This window comes from Morus notabilis, unplaced genomic scaffold (assembly GCF_000414095.1).
Source record: "Morus notabilis unplaced genomic scaffold, ASM41409v2 Scaffold518, whole genome shotgun sequence".
NCBI classification, from domain to species: Eukaryota; Viridiplantae; Streptophyta; class Magnoliopsida; order Rosales; family Moraceae; genus Morus; species Morus notabilis.
Genome location: NW_010366577.1, coordinates 1,097,978 through 1,121,064, shown reverse-complemented (window position 1 = coordinate 1,121,064; position 23,087 = coordinate 1,097,978). Strand labels below are relative to the sequence as shown.

Below are 23,087 nucleotides of genomic sequence, written 5' to 3'. Positions count from 1 at the left end.
TAGGAATGCAGATGTTAATTCCATAAATCCTTCAATCACAAAATGTACCTAGTATAATGATTTTTCAGGAAAATCCTTGACTCAAATACATGAATTACATTATTAAAATTCTGAGATTTTCTTAGTCACTACATCTTCCCATGGTCTCTATATATATTTTGGGCCCATTTAGTTCGTTGATTCGAGTTTTTAATTCGAGTTGAGATGTGATTTTATGTGAGAGCTTTTTACTGTAACAAAAAAGTTAGAAGTGATTGTTTCTGAGAACTTTTTATTGATCTTATCATTATATGAGGCTAGAAATTGTAAATTTCAAAACCTAAGGAACTTTAATGGTAAATAGAAATATCTCTAGGAAATTTATGTTTATATATCAAAATCTAACAGTACACAGATAAATCATTAGACAAAATCTGATGCAAATTATACCTACGGAGAAATTTCTCTAAAATGAATGCCTTGAATTGATAAATAAATTATTCTACAAGCAGAAGTCGTTTGCATCATTAATATTACCATTAATTTGAACGAAAATAATGGTACAATTTGTACATGAAAGTCATTGGGTTCAATTAACAAAGAAGGAAGTCACGACCCGTTTAGTTCGCTGATTCGAGTTTACATGTGATTTTATATGAGAATTTTTTATTGTAATAAAAAAATTAGATGTGATTATTTTTTAGAGTCTTTTACTATAACAAAACTCAAATTCTAAATTTGAATAAGTGAAATGAATGAGATTTTAGTTTCTTTTAGGAAAAAATTGCTAAATCAAGGGGATAGGGATTTTACGCGGAAACAAAAATCACTACCTATGAAAAGAGTGTGAATGCAACTGCAAAGAGTTTGAATGATCACTCACACAAAAAACAAAAAAAAATGGTGGCCGTAAAAGTTGAAAAAATAGTTTTCACATGTTCACACTATGTAAGAAAAAAAAAATAAGTAAAAAATAAAAACTTTTGAATTCAGACTTTATCCTTAAAATTAAAAAAAATAAAATAAAATAAGTTCAAACTTTACCCGCAAATTCCCCATCTCATCCTCTTCGAACGGACACAAGAATTAAGAAATATATATATATATATATATATATATATTTCCATTTTTGGCTTCCGTCGCTGTCTAACTAATAATTAGATAGCAAAGAGGCAAATTGTTTTGATCTTACAATGTCTTAATACTTAAAAATAATGTTTATTAAAGAAAAGGAACCCTACATATTTGGTCTGCATATTAATGATTAGTGGTGGAGGTTGCATATATTGCATTCAAGAAATAATAATTTCATAACCTGCCGCCAAAGAACTAACAATTGACATGATAAGAACTTGTATTTGTGCTTACATAATTAGACATAAAGGGAAAAAAAAAAAGAACACCAATTACTGCATATATTGGACATATATAGCTCATTTATGTATAATCCATAAATTAAACAACTAATCAAAAAAAAAAAAACCATTATAATGTGCTTTCATTTTGATATCTTATTTTTGTTGACTTCTTCGTAGTCAAAAACCTAAGTTTGCGTTTCACGTCAATGACATCCGAGGGGTAGAACTAGAAGCTTTCTCAGAAGAAGTCACTGCTGGGGTTTACTTTGACTACGTGTACGGAAAGCTTGGGATTTAAAATATGCCTCATTATATCATTTTTCAGTTAAAAAAAAAAGAAAAAAAAAACCCGATTAAGATCAATTGGACGCGTTTAGAATTTATTCTAAAATAATTTTATATTTTGTATGAAAATGGAAATGAAAACGTTTTCAATTTCAGACATAAATTATTTTTGAAAATGCGTTTAGCAGTTTTATCAAGAGATTGTTTTCAGTATAAAAAAACTTCATTAATGTCTCTCTCTCTCTCTCTGCTCGAGAGATAAGAAAACGAAAATAAAAAATAAAAAACAACTAAAAGTCATTTCTCATTTCTCTCTCATTTTATACTAAACTAAAAAATTGTTTCCATTTCCGTTTTTTATCTTTATTGCGCAAAACGCCGTTTTGAAAACGTTTTCATTTTTTTTATCAAAAAATGTGAAAAATAAAAACGTGATCAACTCTAAACATGGCCATTGTTTTTTATTATATATTTTGTAACTAGTCAATATTTTAACTTCATATTTCTTTCTGGAAAACTCTGTAATACTACGAACATATTGGGACCCGTTTAGTTCGTTGATTCAAGTTTTTAATTCGAGTTGAGATGTGATTTTATGTGAGAGCTTTTTATTGTAGCAAAAAAGTTAAATATGACTGTTTCTGAGAGCTTTTTACTGTCGAACCGGACCTAAATTTTCTAGGCCCATATACATTTCTATTTGGTTTATTAGAAAAGTTTTCATTTAATAATTAAATAGATACAACGCTAATATAATTGTAAATGATCACTAAGTACTCATTATTAGTATTTTTTTTACTTTCTATGACTCACAGGACTGACAAAATATGAACAAATTATTTTCTGGCCGGTAAATAAATTATTACGATTATCATGTTTTATTAGTGAATATATATATATATATATATACTTCAGTCATTTAAAAAATATATAAATAGAGAAATACGATTTAAAAATAGAAAAAATTTCACATTAATATTCTGTAATTTAATATCATCATTTTTTAGTACCCTGTATTTTTTTATAATTTTGAATTAATACTTTGACGTTTTAAGAAATCGTGTTTTAGTACTTTAAGACCTTTATGAAATAATTTTCCCTTAAAATATGCGCAATCGCTAAAAAAATGATTACGTTAAAATATAGGATATTAATATGAAATTTTTCCTTAAAAATATGGATAAAGGTATTACTCTCGTATAGTCATTATTGTTACGTAGCAAGAAACTAACTTGTTGAAGCCCCTTCTAAGAGAAGACCCAAAAAACTAAGTATTGTTTAGTATGGTTAGAACCTGGAACCTTCAGGAAATTGGTATACACAAACAGAGGTGTTATATAAGCACGTTCTGTATATATATATATAGTACCGTGTATTTTAGTATCGTGTATTTTAGTATAATCATTTTTTAAGACCTTGTATTTTTTATAATTTTAAATTAGTACTTTGACGTTTTAAAAAATCACGTTTTAGTGATATAAGGTCTTTATGAAATAATCTTCTCTTAAAATATACGCGATTGTTAAAAATGATTACGCTAAAATACATGATACCAATACGAAATTTTTCCTTAAAAATATAGGTAAAGGTATCACTCTCATATAGTCATTATTCTTCTAAGAGAAGACCCAAAAAACTAAGTATTGTTTAGTATGGTTAGAAGCTGGAACCTTCAGGAAATTGGTATACACAAACAGAGGTGTTATATAAGCATGTTCTGTATATATATATATATATACATCGCCAGCCCTACATATATACGTATGAATGTAGTAGTATGTGGCGACCAAGTTTCACTGCTATGTTTGGACCATAGTCACTGTCACTCGTAAGCTACGGTATTAACTTACACGACAAAGCAAATCCTTGAGTAGCTTTACATGCGCAAACTTTGAATGTGGTACATCTATTTGCAAAATAAATAACCTCTAATTTATTACTTGCAAATTTGCAAACATGAAACAGAATCTTCAGTAGAAAGAAGAGTAAGATTAATGTTTTTTTTTCTCTATTTAAAAAAAAAATAGTAATGTTTTTTTTTCTTAATTATATGCTACTGTTCGTTTTAGTTCTAAGGTTATGAATTAATTTCCAATAGTTGACACAAAACTCTGGCTTGACCAAATATTTCTTAATTATAGTGATCTCCACTTTTTTTTTTTTTTGAAAGGATGTCCACTTGTTTTTGTTTATATTGGAATGTATCCCAATCGAATAATTTACGTTGATATTTTTAGGTTGTTTTTTTTTTTTTTTTTTCATTTAAGGCACTCTTTAATATTTTCCCTTTAGCAATTAGGAATAATTTCCCATGACTAAATGTCTAGAGGACGACTTGAAAAATCAAAAACTTTTTTTTTTCTTAAAGGTCTATTTGGTTCATATACGTTCAAGTCAGTAATTTTGATTTATTAGTGGAAATTTTGTGAGAGAATTATTGATTAAAATTTTTTAAATTTAAACTCTTTGTGAGAAGAAAATACTATAACAAATCGGAATAATGAGATTTGTTAGAGAGACCCTAAATGTAGTGGCTAAATATTGTATCATTTATATACTTCGAGTCTTTGACTGAACGAAGATTTTCTAGTACAATTACATCTGAGTACGTGACAGATTCCTTCTTGAAGAGTTAAGATACGTAACACTGAAATTGTTTAAGGAAGCTTTAACCATTAATTACATATCACTTTATTGAATTAAGAAACTTTAACGTTTTAACTAAGCAAGATTTAAGTAATAATGGGGAAAAAATGCACATCATAACGGAAAATGGAGAGCTCAAGTCTTAATGCATATGTACTATTTCTTAAAAAAAAAAAAAAAAAAAAAGAGAAAGAAAGGAAAAAAAAATTAAGAAATAAAGGGAGTTCTCTTTACGTAGAGGACCCGAATAAACACTCTCTAAAAATAATAAGTTCAGGTGAAAAAAAACTTAGTAATTTTTATGACTAATTATTTTACAATTTTGTTTTTTATATTTTAATAAAATTGAGTGAGAGACTCAATGTGATTTGAAATTGAGTGTCAATCTAATTAGGATGTTTTTAATACCTTCAATGCTAGTCCTTCCTTCTTATTATTTAAGTAAAAAGATGTTTTTTTGCTCGAGAAAAAGGGGATTTGTGGGGTATTTAAGCTCGCAGCTACTTGGCAATCTATAGAGACCATAATTGAAGAAGGAGCTTTGTCCATATCTTGTTACCTAAGTCATATTCAATAGATCGATAAGATGCATAATTTCAATCTCAATGTGCAAAATTGGAATTGATCTTTATATTTTAAGTAAGAGTCTTAATATGTTGTTTTTTTGTTGCGATGCCACCATGGGTGGCAGATAAAAAGGTTAGAAACCTAGGAGAGGGACAAATTTTAGGGACTAGTTCCGGAGAAAAAAGGTGTTTGTGTGTGTCTTTAAACAATAAAATTATTTGCATACATTGAAACAGGAAATTGGAGCGTCCAAATTATATAATAACAGTAGCGTAACACCCCACAAGGCTTTCATTTTCATACACATGATTTTTTTGTCTTTTATTTATTTCCCCCCTATAAGGAGAAAAAAAAAGTAGTTTAGACAGCAATAAGATACGGAATTTTCCCATAATTTATTTCATCTTTTCTTTTATCGAAAAGAAAAAAGAAAAAGAAAAACTACTGACAAAAAATTACAAGCAAAACCCATCTTTTCTTTTTTTTTTTTTTCCCCTCACAAAAGCCCATATGCCCAGTATTCCTGTTCCAAAACCGTTCTTGGGAACGGACTCTGATTGGGAGGAACAATATCAACAATTTGCTTTCGATCATGATCACCATCATCTTCCATAAGCAAATCCCAGCCGTTGAAATACTCCTCGTCCCACAACCCCATTCCACTGCCGTCACCCACACGGTTGTCGCCGTAGTCGCACGACGACGGCCATTCGAAATCCGGAAGCTGCAAATCTTCCAGAAAGTAATTGGGAGAATCCGATGACGAAGAAGACGACAACGACGACGAAGACGACGTCGTCGAAGAAGAAACGACAATCTCGTGAGGCTCAATCAGAGGTACTTCGTCCGTACAGAAGCCGTTATTGACGAGCTGACTTTCCAATATTATTCCGCTCGTCATGCTGTTCTCTACGTCGTCTTTACCTTTCGATTCGGTCGTCAGTACTGAAGAGGACTGATACGACGACGTCGTCGTCGTCGTTGTCGCCGTCGCGATTTCGTTGTTGTTATCGAGTTCAGAGCAATTCTGTTGTTGTTGTGTTGGTGGTGGTGGTTGAGGTTCTGATTGGTCCGTCACGGTGGAAATAATTGGCTTGTGGGTGAGAGGATCAATCCCCATTTTCTTGAGTTTTTTCTTGATGTGGGTGTTCCAGTGGTTCTTTATTTCGTTGTCTGTTCTTCCCGGAAGATGAGACGCAATCTTAGACCATCTGCATTACACAACACAAATAAAATAAAATAAATTAAATACAAAGCAGAAAAGTTCAAGCAAAGTTTTTCGTATTATAATTTTAAAAACAGCAGAGTCATAATAACTAATATTTATTAAGTTTATTTGTTAAAAATGTTATTTTTGGTTTCTGATAATTAATAAAGAATTTATGTGGGGCTTTGTCATATAAATTCATTTGTAATAAACAAATGGTTAGAATTTTCAGAAGAAGGGCTAGGCGAATGATTAAGAAGTCGCAAAGAAAAATGAGCTTCGAAAAGTTTCATGTTTTACAAAAGACATATATATATATATATAGTAAAGCATGAAATTCAGGAATGAAAATATTAATGAATGAAAAAAAAGAAGAAAAACTAAACTCCATTTTGGAGAACAGAGGAAAAGGTGACGAGCTGAGAAAAAGAAACCTGTTGCCAAGTTGAGCGTGGAGATCAATGACCATTTTCTCTTCAGAGTCAGATAAAAGACCCCTTTTCAAGTCAGGCCTTAGATAATTGGTCCATCTCAGCCTGCAACTTTTTCCACACCTTAGCAATCCTGCAAATATATAATATAATGTCACGCCCCATAACCATAATCATTTACTCTGAATGATATAATTCACTTTCCTCTCTCTCTCTTGTCCCTTCCTTTTCTTTTCTTTTATTCTTTTTTAATCTTAAGTTTTTTCTTTTTTTCTTTTTTCATAAACAAAGATGAATGAAAGATGAAAACGTACAAAATCCAACCCAAAAAAAATAAGAAGAAAAGAAAAAAGATCAAGATTAATTTTAAAAATTAACAAGTTTTCTGTATGTGAGAGAGTAATGTAATAGGAAAATAATTAAAGAGAAACGACATAAAACCTGCAAGCTTAGGAACGGCTCTCCAGCAGCATTGGCCGTTGGTGAGGATGAAGTTGATGAGCTTCTTGTCCTCTTCGGCCGTCCATGGCCCTTTCTTCAACCCCACTTTGTCACAACATGGTTGTCTTCCCATAATTATTTCCTTAATTTCTTTCAAGATTAACCCAATTCCCCAACAAAATTAAGAAAACAAAGAAAAAAAAATCCCCACTAGTAATTTATCTTCAAAACAAGTGAGAGAGATAGAAAGAGAGACAAACTTGTTAAGACTCCTCAAGAAGAGATTGTAGTTAGACTAAGGTGGAAAATACCACCACCCCACCTACTTAAATACAAATCCTTTGGACTTCGATCGCCTTCTAAATTTATTTTCTTTTTTTTTATTTTTATTTTTTTTAAAATGCAAATTTTTTTTGTGTTTTTTTTTTTGTTTTTGGCTCACTGTGTACACGTGTTGACTATCAATGGGAGGTCTTTTTCAGAAAGCTCCACCTCATCAACTCTTTTCTTTTTGCTTGAGTTGGAAGCGTAAGATACCCATTACCATTTGTAATTGTATGTATTACACACTTCCATGAGAGTACCCTAGACAAACTATGTTGCAAACAACTCATACCCCAAATTTGAAATTCTCATAAATCCTAATATTTTCTTTTTGTTATTAAAATAAGAAGAAATAATGTTTTTTTTTTTTTTTTTAAAAAGAAGAAGAAATATTGGTATATTTCTATTAATACATTTATAAGTAATAACTAATGGACAGAAACTTGGAGGCATATTTATTTGATGGTTTTCTTCTCTTATGTACTAAGCAAAATATGGTTCAGTTTCTTTTCCTGTACCAAACTGATGTAATTCTTATGAGTAATTAAGATTATGGTTGTCACATCTATTTATAATATATGCTACACTATTTTTACTTTAAAAACGGTATATAGAAAAAAAAAAAAAAGTTACAATAGTAGGAGAATTTTACATAGATTGAAAAACATGTTTCTGCCGTCTTGGTTGGTTCTAAGAGACTTTAACGAAATTCACTTGAAAATGGTTAGGATGAAGGAGATTTTATCCAAATAACATATTGACCTCTTTTTACATTGGAAATTACATTTTTTTTTTCCACTAATTCTCAGGTTTGAAATTTGGACTTTTATTTTTAGGATATCCTCATTAATGGATCTTATTAATCATCATAAGATTCAAAAAAGTAAAAATAAAGAAGAAGAGACGTTTAATCGATAGGACATTTGGTTTATGAATTTATAATTATGATTTAGAATTATTCTCGATTTACTTGTATTTTTATGAGAGAAAATACTGTAACAAGCCATGAACTATGATCCAAATCCTTACTCCAAACGCACATTGCGATTGTGGTTAATAATGCATTCCATCCTAAACGAATCTTTTCTTTTGGACCTTCACAATTCAAATTTCACAATACGAACCTTTTCCATTTGAAAGACTCTAGTGGCCGGGAAAAAAAAAAAAAAAAAAAAAAAAAAACAATGAGGCTCATGGACTGGAATTTGGAAAACACAAATGACTGGACTTAAGGAGATTGTTGAAGTGTACTTGGCCAATGTGTCTACTTCACTCTGCTCCGAGTCCCAAATTTGTCTGTCTTATGATGTGTATACCATCGGGTTACTGCGGCTATGGATGAAATGCTTGAAGCTCCATATTCGGAAGAGGAATTGAAGGAAGCCCCGTTTAGTGTTTAGTACGTGGTTACTAAATCAACATGACAAAATGGTTTTTATGTACTTTTCGTTCAAAAGATTTGGGAGTTCGTTGATAAGGATATTGGTTATGGAGGTGTAAGTTGAATACTCTCCATGGCCATCGTTTGACTACGGGAAGAGGTTCTGTTTGCTATACTTCTCGTTGAGCGAACGGTGTAACCCACATAACTGTTAGTTATGCGTCAGCTATTTCTGTTAGCTATTTTTTTCTTTGCTAATTGGAGGAATAAATGCCTGAATGTATGCCCGAGCTGTAAAGATATGAAGAGGCGAATGACCAGAGACCCTCTAATTACTGCGATGAGGCTAGTCCCTCTATGAGTAGACTAAACTATGAATATAAATGAAGAAATGAACTCCGGGCTCCTTCTTACATGTTAACCTTTTAGTTTATGGATTCAGAACTATAATTTAAAATTATTTTCATTTTACGTGTATTTTTTGTGAGAGAAAAACACTGTAGAGAAACATGAATCATGATTCAGAATCATGGACAAATACATGAAACAAACATAGTGGACGTTTGGTTCATGGATTCAGAATCATGATTCAGAACCATTCTCGTTTTACGTGTGTTTTTTGTGAGAAAAAAATACTGTAAAAAATCATAAATCGTGATTCAGAATCAGAGACAAATACAATAAACAATCAGAGACGAATAATGTTAATACTTTCTATTAAGAAATTATTATTTTTGTTATTAAATTAGCTCAAATTAAGTAATATTTATATTTTTTAAATATTTTGTATAGTTTTAACAAAAAATTTTAAGATTTTCTCAAAAAATATTCATTTTTTAAAAAAATATCTGTCGATATTGACATTTTGGTTGATATTATCAGTAAATCAAGACTACAGACATTTTCATCCTTGATCAATGTCTATCGGTTTGCTTGGGATATTACTCCTCTTTGGCCTTTGTTAAAGTCTTTTACAGGGTTCACTATTACCGGGCTCTGTATGTGGTGAATTTTTTTTTTCTTTTGTACGTGATAGGATAAGGAAAATGAGATAAATAATCTTTTTAAATAGCATCCTTTACTATTTGACCCACAAACATTTATCCTGATTAAATAATTATATTAATTAAAATGATATTAATTAAGAATAAAAAGTAAAAATCTAAATCCTTAAAGTTAAGTTCAGTAATTTTCTCAGTAGGAGTTTAGGGTGCGTTTGATAGATAGATCCAAAATCATGATTCTGAATCCTGATTCAGAATCAGTATTTGGTTTAGATGATTTTGAATCATGATTTAGAATTTAATGTGATGTTTTAAACTAGCTCAAATCATGATTTTAAAACCACACCCCTCTTGATTTAAGGTGATTTAAACCCCTGATTCGGAATCATAGTTTCATAATTATAATTTAAACTCAAAATCATGAATCATAATTCTGGTTTCAGAATCATAATTAGAATCATCTTGATTTGAATCATCGTACCAAAAGAACCCAATGATTTTAAACAAGCTGAGGATGTTGAAGTCTATTGTATTGTGGCTCAGAGTCTATATGTGAGAGGAGTAAAGGCTAATAGCTATAACACACACACTCTTGTCCTCTCTTACTAATTCTTGGCAAGGGTCCCATTTGTGAAGTTTATTTGTTACTTGCTGTTGAAGCAATCCCTGTGATTAGTTATGATTCTGTGCTTTCTAGTTTAATCAACTGATTAATGAATTGAAGTTCTTTCTTTCTTTCAAAAAGAAAAAAAGAAATTAATACCTCAAAGGATGAGAAATTTTGTGAACAAATTCAATATGCGTTATTCATTACAAATACTATACCAAAACCAGAAGGCATGAACGAAAAGAAAAAGGTGCATTTGATGCTCAAATTTGTGCGAATAATAGTTAAATCAAAGAGTATCTGTATGAATATCAACTATCATAATGCTTAAAATCCCTTCTATTTGTACTAAGCAATATTTGTAAATGCTATTAAAATATAGAGATAATATTACTGTTCTAATTCCAGCCCCACTTAATTCACATTTGTACTTAGTCATGCTAGCTTTTTCGTTGGGGAGAGACAAACTTGTGTCTTTAGCAAGGAAAATTGTCCAAGTTTTACTCTAACAAAAGAAGAAAATACAAAGAAGATGAAAGTCCGAAAAGATAGAAAACCAATCAAATTCAACATAAACCAAAACCAAAGCCATATATGGTTCTTAATGATCTCTCTCTGAAATATTATCAATGCCACAGTGCCTGTCGGCAAAACTGAAGAGGTGGGCAAATATTATTATATTATATATCTATAATTAATAATGTATTCATCTATTTTTTTTCTTTCTTTTTGAGGTTCATCTAATTAGTGAAAATTTTGAGTTTAATCATTTTTTTTCAACTTTATTATTTATTTCATTACACAAAATGTTGATGTCATTACAAAAACTAACTTACATGTTATAAAAGGTAAAATCTATAAGTTACGAAAAGTTAACTTACAGGTTATGCATGTTATAAAAGATGATAACCTACCGTTTATAAAAAGATAACTTTAAGATTATTAATGACATAAAATAAAATTTAAAACAATGGCATAAATAAAATAGTATTATATGAGAATTTCCCATCATTCATTGGCGTTACTGCCAAAAAAGATATAATAATTGTTTTCATATTCTTGAAGCGTTATTGTTAAAGTTTTAAGAGAACACATATTATTATAAAAGTTCAAAGATAAAAATGATTAAAGATATCACTTATAATGCAACTCTCCGCATCCAAAGAAATAATTTTATTCAAATATATAATGATGTTTTTTTAATACTTGATTCTGGGAGACCAACATTTGAACTTTGCCGGATTCCCTTCATACTCCAATATTTTTTTCTCTAGTTTTAATTTCCTAATTGATTTTTCATTGTGCTAACTTGCAGACAGGCCTCCTTTGCTGGTCTTTGTTTACATCTTAATTTGATCTTGAAACTAAAAGATTTAGGGGTTGTCCTTTTGTAACGAAACTCAGAAAAAATTTGAACTCAAGTTACAATTTTATTTAAGTTTATGTTCTTTTATAAAATTTGAGTTTGAATTCGAGTTTAAACTCGAGTTCAAGTTTCATCTTCAACTCGAGTTTATAAACTCGAACTCAAGTTAATGAACAATATTTTTTCTATTTTTAAAAATGTCATAACTTTTTCATTTTAATTCTGATTGAGATGATTTTTTTCTATGCATTCACAACGAAAAAATGAATAAAACCACACCCATATACCGTATTAAAATTTTTCATCACCATTGAGTTTTTATTAAAATACTATCTAAATACAAATTTAAGTTTTGACCTAGACAAACACAAACTCAAAAAAATTCTCAATTCAAATCATAACTTAAATGTGCACGTCTAAACACAAACTCAAGTTACAACTTCAACTTAAATTATAACTCAAACTCAATTCAAGATCATCACTCAAATCACCCTAACTCAAAATTAGTAAAGAACAATTGGCTTGGTTCTTGTGGAAGGATAGGGACAATCTGGTTCACATTAACAAGTCCAAGTCGACAGATATTCTATTTGAAGATGCAAATCTCTTTCTTTCCGAGTTCCAACGGTGTCAAGTTATCAATTCGACGCAGGCTTCCGCAACGACCGCTCCCTCACCTTCAAGCTTCTAACTCTAGCAAGCTGCTACCACCATTCCAGACTCCAGAGCTACGCCAGCTGAAGGAAAACGAATTACATTTCCTGGGATTGGGATTTTTTTTTTTTTTTTTTTTTTTTTTTTGCATATTCTAAAACTGGACTTCTTGGGCTTTTGGGTTACTCATCGTAAAGGAGTGGGTTTTTGGGCTACCAGTAAGCAACTGAGATTTTGGGCTACTTGAGGTAAGCAAGTAGTGTTTGGGCTACTAAAGGAAAGCAATTGGTTTTTTTTTTAGGTAGAAAATTTCAAGTTTTTATATATTTTTTTTAAATATATTATTTGTCATTATATAAAATATTGATGCCATTAAAAAAAATCATGTGCAGGTTACCTTTTGTAATTTACAGGTTACGAAAAGATAACCTGTAGGTTACGAAGAGATAAATTTTAAAACAATGAAAGAAAATAGTGTTATCTTTTTTATTGGCTTTACAAAAAATTTTCTAAAATTAATTTGAAACTTTCATGTGGACAAAGCCTAATTTAGACAAAGGATGAGCAAGCCCATTTACGCTGGGTTTGGTAGGAAGAAAAGTAGAAGGAAGGAAGAAGGTGGAGGGATTTAAGAAGAGAAACTAGAAAAATATGTTGCTTGGTAAGAGAGAAAAGAGAATGGAAGAGAAATTAAAAGCAAAAATAGTACAAGTGAGTCCCACCATGTTTTCTCCTTCCATAAGTGGAGATAGAGATGTCAAACGTGTCGTGCCGGGCCGGCACGACACGTCTGACCCCAAGCCCGTGGCAGGCCTAGGCCGTGCCTGACACGACCCTGTACAGTGTAGAGCCGTGCCAGGGTTGGGCTTGATGAGAAAATCTCAGGCCCGCGGCCCTAGTCCATAAGGGCCTGGGCTCAGGCCCTTCACGGGCCGGTCCTAGCCCTTGTAATTTTTTTCTAAAATTTAATTAAAAAAAATATCATATGCCCTGAAAAGATGTGATTTTATTGAATTGAGATAATACGAATAAGTACACATAAATGACTGCCTCATTAAAAACCTTGTCAAGTAAAACTCATGGGGAGATCGGGACAAAACCTTAGCGAAGGAAAAAAAAGTGCAGTATTCCAGGAATAGTAAATTACAAAAGCTAAGTGCTTCTAGAAGATTCTGTTATTTCTAAGTTAGAAAAATAGTCTTGCATTGAATCATCTGTGTATTGTTATTTTCATTTTCTAGCATATTCCCAGTCTTTAACGCACATTAGCCCCTCTTTTGCTTCTCTTCTTGTTAAGAATTCAGAATTTAGGGTTTCTTTTAGGTTTTTTAGGATTTTTAGGGTTTTTAAGTTTTTTTAGGGTTTTGCTTGCTCTGATGCTACCGTTGACACTGGAGTTGTCAGAATGTCAGGAGCTATTACAGACAGTGTTAGAAAATGATCGGTCTTGCTCTTCCACCACTGTATGATGTCTAGTTTATCGTCATCGATTACAAAATTTACTTCAAAATATTTTACCAGTTTGGTAGACGCTTGTGTTGATGATGATCCTGCCGTTTTCTCTTTCTTTTTCAAGAAACTCCATGACGATCCTTTAGGCCTCGAACTGCTAGTTGACGTCGAAGTTCCCTGTTCTTTTTGACCTGTGATGTATTTTGCTTCATACAAACCAAATACATTTCTAACATTTTCCTAGCATTAGTAATAGTTAGTTACATATCAATATCTAAATTTTCTATATAGTAGTTATCAAAGATTCAATCCCATCTACTTCGCACTTAGGATCTAAAATGGTTGCTAATGCATATAACATAAGACAACCTGACCAATAACTTTTAAATTTAGTTTCCATTAGCTTAATTATGTCTCCAAAAAGCACTGTATCCCTATAATAAGAAAATGTTTATGAAATATTAAATAATTGATATAAAGCTAAATGTGCAGTAGGATAATAAACTCCGGAAAGTAAGTCAGCAGCATTGTAAAAATCTTCTAGAAATTTTAAAAAATACTCACCAATCTGACAATCTGTATCGAATATTAAAAGTTAATCGTTCTTACTGTTTACATACGTTGTGATGAGCTGTGAATACGGGAGTGCAGCCTTCAACATTAAATAGGTGAAATTCCACCTATGCCTCACGTCAGTTGGGAACTTTCTTGGGCGCATATGACTGTTCATACAATATTGTTTGAATTCTTGGAGCTGAGCTTCAAAACTAGATATGAAGGATAAAGATTCTCTAATATTTGTTAGATTAGCTTAAATATGTTCAAAACCTGCCTGAACTATTAAATTGATTATGTGACATGTATACCGTTGATGAAAAATTTCCCCTCAAACACTGGTTTCAAACTAAGTTTAAACATGTTAATTGCAGCTGTGTTAGTTGACACATTATCAAAAGTAATAGTTAAAACTTTATCTTCTATCCCATAAAACCTAAAAATTTCCATTATTATACCAAAAATAGCTGATGCGTTATAAGGATATGGACATAAACAAAAACCTATTATTCTTTTTTGTAAAACTCATTCATAATTAACATAATGCGCCATGATGCATAAAAATTCAGTTTTATGGCACCCATCCCATAGATTAGAAGTACAAGATACAGTAGCATTAAAAGTCCTAAAATTATTAACAAGAGATTATCTTATTGCATAAAACACTTTCATGCGATCATAACGAATTGTGTTTCTACTTACCCGTTTAAATTGTGGGCAGAAGGCCGTCTATATAAATTCTTTGAACGACGCATCATCTATAAAATAAATAGGTAATCCAGCACTAGCTAGAAATTTAGCAAGTACCTCATGAGCACATTATGCATCGTATGTAAAATTTTACAACCCTTGTGATGTGAGTGATAGTGTTTATTGGCGGGAGTCTACACTCCCACCTTGGTGCAACGGTAGACATACTTTCCAATGTCTATCCAGATGACTAGTACTCTTACCATTTTTATTAGAAAAGTATTTTTTACAATACTTACATACCGCACGAATTTCCATTTCATCCGTTTTTGGATTTGGTCGGGGCTCCTCTGTGAAATGCTGCCATGCAGGAAAAGTTCGCGGTCTTTTTCTCCTGGTGCATTCTCCAACTTCCTTGTTGTGCACTGAAGCATTATCAACCAGAGCATTTTCTGATTCAGTGGGGGGTAGGGTTGGGAGGCATCATTTCATTCTCGAAAAATGGCTCATCACCAAGCTCAGGAAGAGTAGTGAAATCAAGGAAGTTTGATGCATCCATTTTCTGAAAATTGATTGAACTTAAACTTTGTAAATAAAATAGCAAGAAAATAAGTGATCACGAGAAAAAAAGCTTAGATTCAAAATCAAAGAGACAAGATAAGAGATAGAATGAGAGTTAGATATGAAGTTGAGAGTAAATTTTTGTGTGGAATTTGGGGTGGAATTAAGGGGTATTTGTAGGGGATTTTTGGGGTTTTTTCAGATTGTGATCGTTGGGCCTTGGGGGGGTGTTTTCACAGGCCGTTTCTCGGGCCTGGGCCAGGCCGAACAAGGGCCGAATTCGGGCTTGGGCTGAACTGGGCTTGGGCCAGGCCGCAGGCCTTCACGGGCTAGGGTCGGGCCGCAGGCTTTCACGGGCTAGGGCCGTGCCGTGGGTTGAGAAGCTAAGGCCCAGCCCTAGCCCATCAAACGTGTCGGGCTAGCACGGCCCGTAACAGTACCGTACCAGGCCGTGCCGAATCCGACACTGTTACGGGCTGGACCGGGTCGTCCATGGACGGCCCGGCCTGTTTGACACCACTAAGTGGAAAGACTTTATGAGGAAAAAATTATCACACTTAGAACAAGATGAATTTACTTTTTTTACCTCATTTGTAATTTAATAATATTATTTTGAATAGGCAAAGTAGTAAATATACATTAACTCATTTTTTTCCTCCTTCATACCCTAATCATATTTGAGGGTTTCTCTTCTTGGCCTCATTTTTGATCTGCCATGTGGCAAAAAAAAAAAAAACTGTATGTTTATGGATCACTGGCACATGTCGATCCACTTCAAAATATCATGGCACTTTCAGTAATTATTCCTACATTTATTTTTGGTTCAATTCAATTTTAAAAGTGGAAGAAATTAATTGTGCATTTAATTAGTGTATTCGTATCATGATTTGAATCATGGTTCATGATTTATTATAGTATTTTCTCTTACACTGTGTTTGGTAGGAAAGAAAAGTAAAAGAAAGGAAGAAGGTGAAGGGATTTGGAAAGAGAAACTAGAAATGCATATTGTTTGGTAAGAGAACAAAGAAAATAAAAGAGAAATTAGAAGCGAAAATATTATAAGTGAGACCCACCATGTTTTCTCTTTCCATAAGTAGAGAGACTTTACGAGGAAAAAATTTCACACTTAGAACAAGATGAAGTTACTTTTTTGACCTCATTTGTAATTTAATAATATTATTTTGAATAGGCAAAGTAGTAAATATACATTAACTCATTTTTTTCCTCCTTCGTACCCTAATCATATTTGAGGATTTCTCTTCTTGGCCTCATTTTTTATCTGCAATGTGGCAAAAAAAAAAAAAAAAAAAGAAACTGTATGTTTATGGACCACTGGCACATGTCGTCAAAATATCATGACACTTTCAGTAATTATTCGTACATTTAACTTTGGTTCAATTCAATTTTAAAAGTGGAAGAATTTAAAAATTTTTATATGGATCGTAAATTGGGATAAATTTCCGTAATTGATCTAAAAAGCTTTTAAATGGCTGAAAAAACTGATAATCTCCCACTGAATAAGATTAGAGGATATGATATGAGGTAAACTGCAAAGTGTTCCCGAAGCAAAAAAGTTGATTAAATAAAAATAAAAATAAAAATAAAAATAAAAATAAAAAACCCCTAAACCCCAACAACAACCTTGGCACATTAGTAAATTCTTCCTCGGTCTTTTTCCTTAACAATAAAAACTTCTCTTTGTTGATCACCAATTTTTTTCCGAAGCTTCTTCTGAGTCAGTCATGGCCGATTTCCAGACATCGACTCACCGAGCTAAGTGGATCTTCACTCCTCAAGAGCTGGTAATTTTCTTTCCCCTATTTTGTCTCCTCTTCTCAAGCTTTCTCTTCAGTTGTTTTCAGCTTTCGTATTCGCTTTCCTTCGATTTCTGGGCTCTCTTTGATTGATTGTTGATGAAAATGAAGAAACGCAAGTTTCGAGCTTCATCATTTCCTTAAGAATCAAAAGACAGGCTTATTTGAATGTAAATTTAATTGTTGCTTTTGCTTTAGGTTGATAAATACAAAGCTGCTCAGCAGAGAGCAATACAAACTTTGGAGAAGGTAAGATTAGTTTTACCAAGATATAGGCACTTGTAGATTTCCTTCTCTCTCTCTCTCTCTCTCTCTCTTCCTTATACCTCGAATAATAATATTTGTTGTTGGAGTGTGTTGTTATTTATTGATTCTAACTGGGAAGATTGTGTGAAGTATGGAGCAACACTAATGGAAGTAGATGCTGACGGGACATTGTCTTACCCTGAGCTTCAAGCTAATGCGAAAGAAAATGGTAAAATTCTGTTCTGTGTGTATGAACTTCGATGGGCCGTTGTCGTTCTTTCTGACTATTTTCCCTTATAATTGTTCATTTCAGCTGACAAGCATTCGCGTTCGAAACCTCTTAACCTTGAAGAAGAGCAATTTATTCGCGTTTTTTATGAGAATAAACTGCAAGAAGTGTGTAACAACTTTCATTTTCCTCATAAGATTCAGGTACGTGGTTTAACAAATGTGGAGGAGTCAAACATGGAATTATTGGCTTAACTATCCCATCTTTAAAAGTTTGGTTCTTGTTTTTGCAGGCGACAGCTCTCATATATTTCAAAAGATTTTTTTTGCAATGGTCTGTAATGCAACATCATCCAAAAAACATCATGTATGATTGAATCTGATATTTGTTTTTATTTTATTTATTTTATTTTTTTTAATCTGTGCCATTTCTCAAGTATACGTTATCTACGTTGAAAATTTTGAATTAACAATGCATCAAAGAATGATAGAAATCTATAGATTTATTTTTAAATGTGTTTTAAAAATGGTTGAAATGTTAAATTCAACATTTTCTTTTTGTGATAAATGATGAAGATTATTACTTCCCATCCCTCTTCTTGAAGAGGAATGTGCGTTTAGGTATGTCAGGTTTCCTCATTTTTAATTTGATATACAGTAATAATGTATTTGCCTATGCAGTTTTTTTATTATTCAAAGTTATATTTGAACAGATACTTTTTTCTTTCATGTAATTTTTGCTCAGCTTATTCCAATAACTGACTTCTGCACAGGTTAACCTGCATTTATGCAGCTTGTAAGATAGAAGAAAATCATGTATCAGCGGAGGAGCTTGGTAAGGGGATCTCACAGGACCATCAAATGATACTCAATAATGAGATGATAGTTTATCAGGCATGGATGTGCCTCACAAGTCATATTTCCTCCCTTGTTTATTTTTTGGCCTTCATTTGTTGAAGACAAGAACCTTTGTTTTGCAGAGTTTGGAATTTGATCTTATTGTTTATGCACCATATCGCTCAGTTGAAGGCTTCATTGATGATATGGAGGTGAGTTTGATATGACTTTTCTTTTCATTACGTGCAAGGAACATGTGTTTTTTTTTTTTTTTTTTTAAATCTCCTTTTAGTTACAGGTGTACAATCAATTCATTTGGTCTTGGTATAATATTGAAATTTTCTTTCTCTTTATTTAGCAATGTAATTGATGTCACTTAGTGTTGGTTTGCGTAGGAATTTTGTGGATCAAAGGATGATCAGCTTCAAGCGTTGAAAGTAAGTGCTGGTGTTGGTTCTAATTGTATGATTACGTTACTGCTTTCTGTTCCATGTTGTGTCAGTTGTGTTCAAATTAATCCTTGAAAATCTTTTCGTAATTGCTATATCATGTTAATTTCTCCTTTCAATAGCTAGGTGTCTGGTGACACTGTTTTGCTTCTAAGTTGTTAACCATGTAAACTTTTTTTGGTAATGGTCAGAATTGTATTGAATCTTGTTAAAGTTTCTTATGAGGTTCATCTAGAATTTTCTCAATAGGCTGATCGTCTTTGTTGTGATGTTTTAGAATTTACATGAAACTGCGAGAATGGAAGTTGACAAAATTATGCTTACTGATGCACCACTTCTATTCCCTCCCGGTCAGGTATGCTATGGTCTTTAAACTTAATTTAGCATTACATTATCTCCTATATAATGAGAACGAGAGTAACAGAATTTTCACTTTGTACAAGTCTGTAAACATCTAATCTATAAAAAATAGTTTCGGAAGGTTCAATGTGAATTTGGTTAAATTACCACAATAATTTAGTCCTTTCGGCATTAGATAAGGTAGATTAGCTGAAGCAGGTTACATAAATTGTCATTTCTTGGTTAAAATTAATAGTGGTTTTTACTAAGTAGCGAGGGTGAATGATCCAAAATAAAGGAAAGAGAAAGCAAAACGTACAACCCTTGATGCATAGTGAGCCTGACCATGTAAAGATAACATCTTTTTGAAGCCTTATAAATATGTCCACTCATTTAAAATCTATTGTCATTAACTGCCCATTTTGATTTGATGCAGCTGGCATTGGCTGCTTTGCGTAGTTCAAACGAGGTGCACAGAGTTATCGACTTTGAAAGGTTTTGAACCACTTTAGAGTTTCCTTCTTCACATTTTCCTGTGATCACAGAACTCCAGATTAAACAGAAGATACGACTTCGAGAATGGAGAAGGGAGAGTAAAACTAACCTGTTTCGGATGATTATTAAAGGTTGTTCTTCATGCTGATTTGCAGATATCTAAAGAGAATTCTCACTCGTCAGAACTCTGCGCATACCATGTCAGAGCTTATTGAATCTCTAAATGCAATAGACTCCTGGGTATAAATTATCTTCATCACAATCTACTTACAATTTGATGCGAACTCTGATGATAAAACTCAAGGCTGAAGCCTGTGTAGGCTGTTTGGCATAACTAAATGCGTTCTTTTCACAACTCGAGTCACAACTCGAACTTTTTTATGTGAGAGAAAATACTGTAGCAAAGAAGTTGAATTTAAATTTTTGCAAGAGAAAACACTGTATCAAAAGAAGAGTTATGTTTTGAGTTGTGAAAAGAACAATCTTTAAATCATTTTTCACTCTACAATTGGATATCTGATGGAAAGGTCCATATGCTTCTAGTTGCATTATCCAATCAGTCTTCTTTGTTTTCTGTATATATAGGTGAAGAGATATAAGTTCCCCTCAGAAAAGGATTTGAAACACATCAACAGGAAGCTGAAGTCTTGTTGGGGTCTCAGCTCGCATGACGAGTACTTTCTAAGCTCTTTGCACATTTTGAAAACAACCATTTTTAGTCTACTTTACTTTCCTTTCCCCACCAATTCCAATGATATGTTTTTCTTTTAGGAGCAAGAAACGGGAGAAGAAATCAAAGCACAAGTCGAGGAAGAGTTCAAATGAGCAGACTTTGCCTTCTCTAAACGAATAGTATGTTCTCATATCTTGTGTATTTTCAGTTCTCAACTGTCTGGTATACTTCTCTTTTAATATCAGAGGCCCATTTAGTAGGGCTTTTGCTTTTAATTAGTAGAAGAAAGAGAATTAAAAGCTATAGATTTTCAGTAAGTGTTTGAACCATATTTTAAAAGAGCTTAAATGGGTCAAAATGATTTTTGCATTTTCCAATGAGCAATAAATTTGTTAGAATGAAGCTTATAAAGCTTATAATGTTTTATTGAAACTCTGGTGCAAGTTTTAAAGTCTAATCAGGAGAGCTTTTTTGAAAAGTCGTATTTTGTGGTTTTGACTAGAAATTCTTTTGTAAAGCCAAAGCTTTTCTAACAAATCATCCAAACATGTCCAAAAGCAGTTTTTAATCCGAGAAACCAAAAGCAGCTTCGATGAAACTTTGCCAAACAGGCCCATTTATGTCTAACATAGAGTCGGCTGTTTCGAATTTATGTGTAAACACGTCTCTGTAAATAATGGTCTTTGTGGATTGACTGACATTTTAAACCTGATTACAGGTAAACCCTCACTTGGTCTCTCTTAGAAGTTGTGTTCTTCCTCGGGGAAAATATTTTCAAGGAGTTTGTATTCTGTTATAAAAAAAGAAAGTTGAGTTTCTTCTTCATTTTCAATTTTTGCATTGTGAGGAATTTTGCCAAGTTTTGAGACAATGTTGTTGGCCAAACCTTATCAATATCTTGAATTTTCTGATGATATTTATTCCCTGTTCCTTTAAGCTCCCATGTTTTGAACACAATCTCAGCATATCCAAGCATGTCAAAATGTAAACCATGTTTTCGACGTTAGCTTGTTGCCCCTGTTTGGTTCAACAATTTGAATCAAACAATTCGATTGGATTTGTTGAACCAAACATGGCCGTAGGAATTGAGAAGTAGGTAAAACTGCTTTAATTATGTTTTCAGCAAAATTGTAGAATTCAACATCTAGATAGTGAGGCATTGGTTACTCCCAAAAAAAAAATTATTTTTTTTTTGTTTTGTTTTGCCCTCCACAAGAAATAAATTTTTTAGCTTTTATTGACAAATTTCACTTCAATTATTACAATTTCGCCCACTTGAGCCAAATTGTAAATACAGACTGTTATATTATTTTGTAAAGAAGGAAAGCAAGCATTTCTTTTGGCTCTTAACTCGAAAGAAAAAGAAAACTCTTTTTGTCTTACAAAGAGCCGGGTATCACATGACGAGAGTCACGTCTACTTTTGTGTTTAATAGAATAAATTTCCATCAAGACAAATAAGACTGTTCGAACACTTTTGTGTTTAATGAGAATAAATTTCCATCGAGACAAATAAGACTGTTCAACGAAAAATATCTTTTTATTCTTCCAATTAATAGAAATAGAAGTTTATAGTTTTGTTCATTCAAAAACAAAAAAAGTTCATAGTTTTGTTTTTGTGAAAAAATCATTATTTTTAGTCACCTCTGTTATTTTATTTTATTTTTTATGATTTTTATTTGACTCTTGAAGATATTATGGGAACGATGTCGTATACACTACCACCATTGGTCTTGACACTGTTTCAATCATTGCCCCAACTTAGCTTTAACTAATGACCGAAACTTGAAATTTAAAATTTTATTGTAAATTTTTTTAAAAATAAGAGGGCTGTTCAGTTCGCTGATTCGAGTTAAGATGTGATTTTATGTGAGAATTTTTTTACTGTAGTAAAAAAATTAGATGCGATTGTTTCTGAGAGTTTTTTACTGTAGTAAAACTCGAATCGGCGAAATAGATAGGATAAAAATCTGTAAAGAAAAAAAAAAACAAAAAAATTCAGGATACACATGGTTAGCAAAAAAGCTAGGGATACGCATGTCTTCAAAAATCATTTTCACTTTTTTGCCTAAAGAAACAAAAGATTGTTCTAAGAAAGTGATATCAAACATATCTTTAAAGTAACTAAAAAAAAAAAGATTATCAAACGAATTTTCTGAAAAAAAAAACGACTGTTTTCGTTAAAAAAATATTTAACAAAATGATACATGCTATGCGTAAATGCGATACTTTGGACTGTAGGAACTAAATAATTTGAGGATGTATGGCATAATATTGAATAGACATGTTGGAAATATAGCAAAAATTTAAAAATATATTATAAAAACAAACATTAGACTTTATAATAATTATTTTGTAATTTTGTGGCATAAAACGGGAAAATAATTATAAAATTAATACATAATTTCACTATTATAATGATTAATACATAATTTCACTATTTCTGAACTATTTTAAAGATTTCTTTATTTTAAATTCTATTTTTTGTGTTTTTCATAC

At 31.9% G+C, this 23,087-nt stretch overlaps 2 protein-coding genes across 2 annotated transcripts; one reads left to right on the top strand and one right to left on the bottom strand.

Moving 5' to 3' along the window:
• Positions 1–5,049: 5,049 nt before the first annotated feature.
• On the bottom strand, positions 5,050–7,198 carry LOC21409807 (transcription factor MYB20). The gene is made up of 3 exons (XM_010110683.2): positions 6,915–7,198; positions 6,477–6,606; positions 5,050–6,046 (listed from the first exon to the last, which is right to left on the bottom strand). The coding sequence occupies exons 1-3, from the start codon at positions 7,045–7,047 to the stop codon at positions 5,332–5,334; spliced, it is 978 nt and encodes a 325-aa protein (XP_010108985.1). The 5' UTR covers positions 7,048–7,198; the 3' UTR covers positions 5,050–5,331.
• A 9,853-nt stretch (positions 7,199–17,051) lies between these two features.
• LOC21409806 (cyclin-H1-1) lies at positions 17,052–21,508 on the top strand. The gene is made up of 14 exons (XM_024173870.1): positions 17,052–17,310; positions 17,521–17,571; positions 17,719–17,797; positions 17,882–18,000; positions 18,090–18,163; positions 18,570–18,690; positions 18,777–18,845; positions 19,029–19,070; positions 19,360–19,437; positions 19,858–19,916; positions 20,072–20,156; positions 20,502–20,590; positions 20,688–20,768; positions 21,308–21,508. Coding segments are annotated over exons 1-14 (1,008 nt in total). The 5' UTR covers positions 17,052–17,250; the 3' UTR covers positions 21,309–21,508.
• The last annotated feature ends 1,579 nt before the right edge of the window (positions 21,509–23,087 follow it).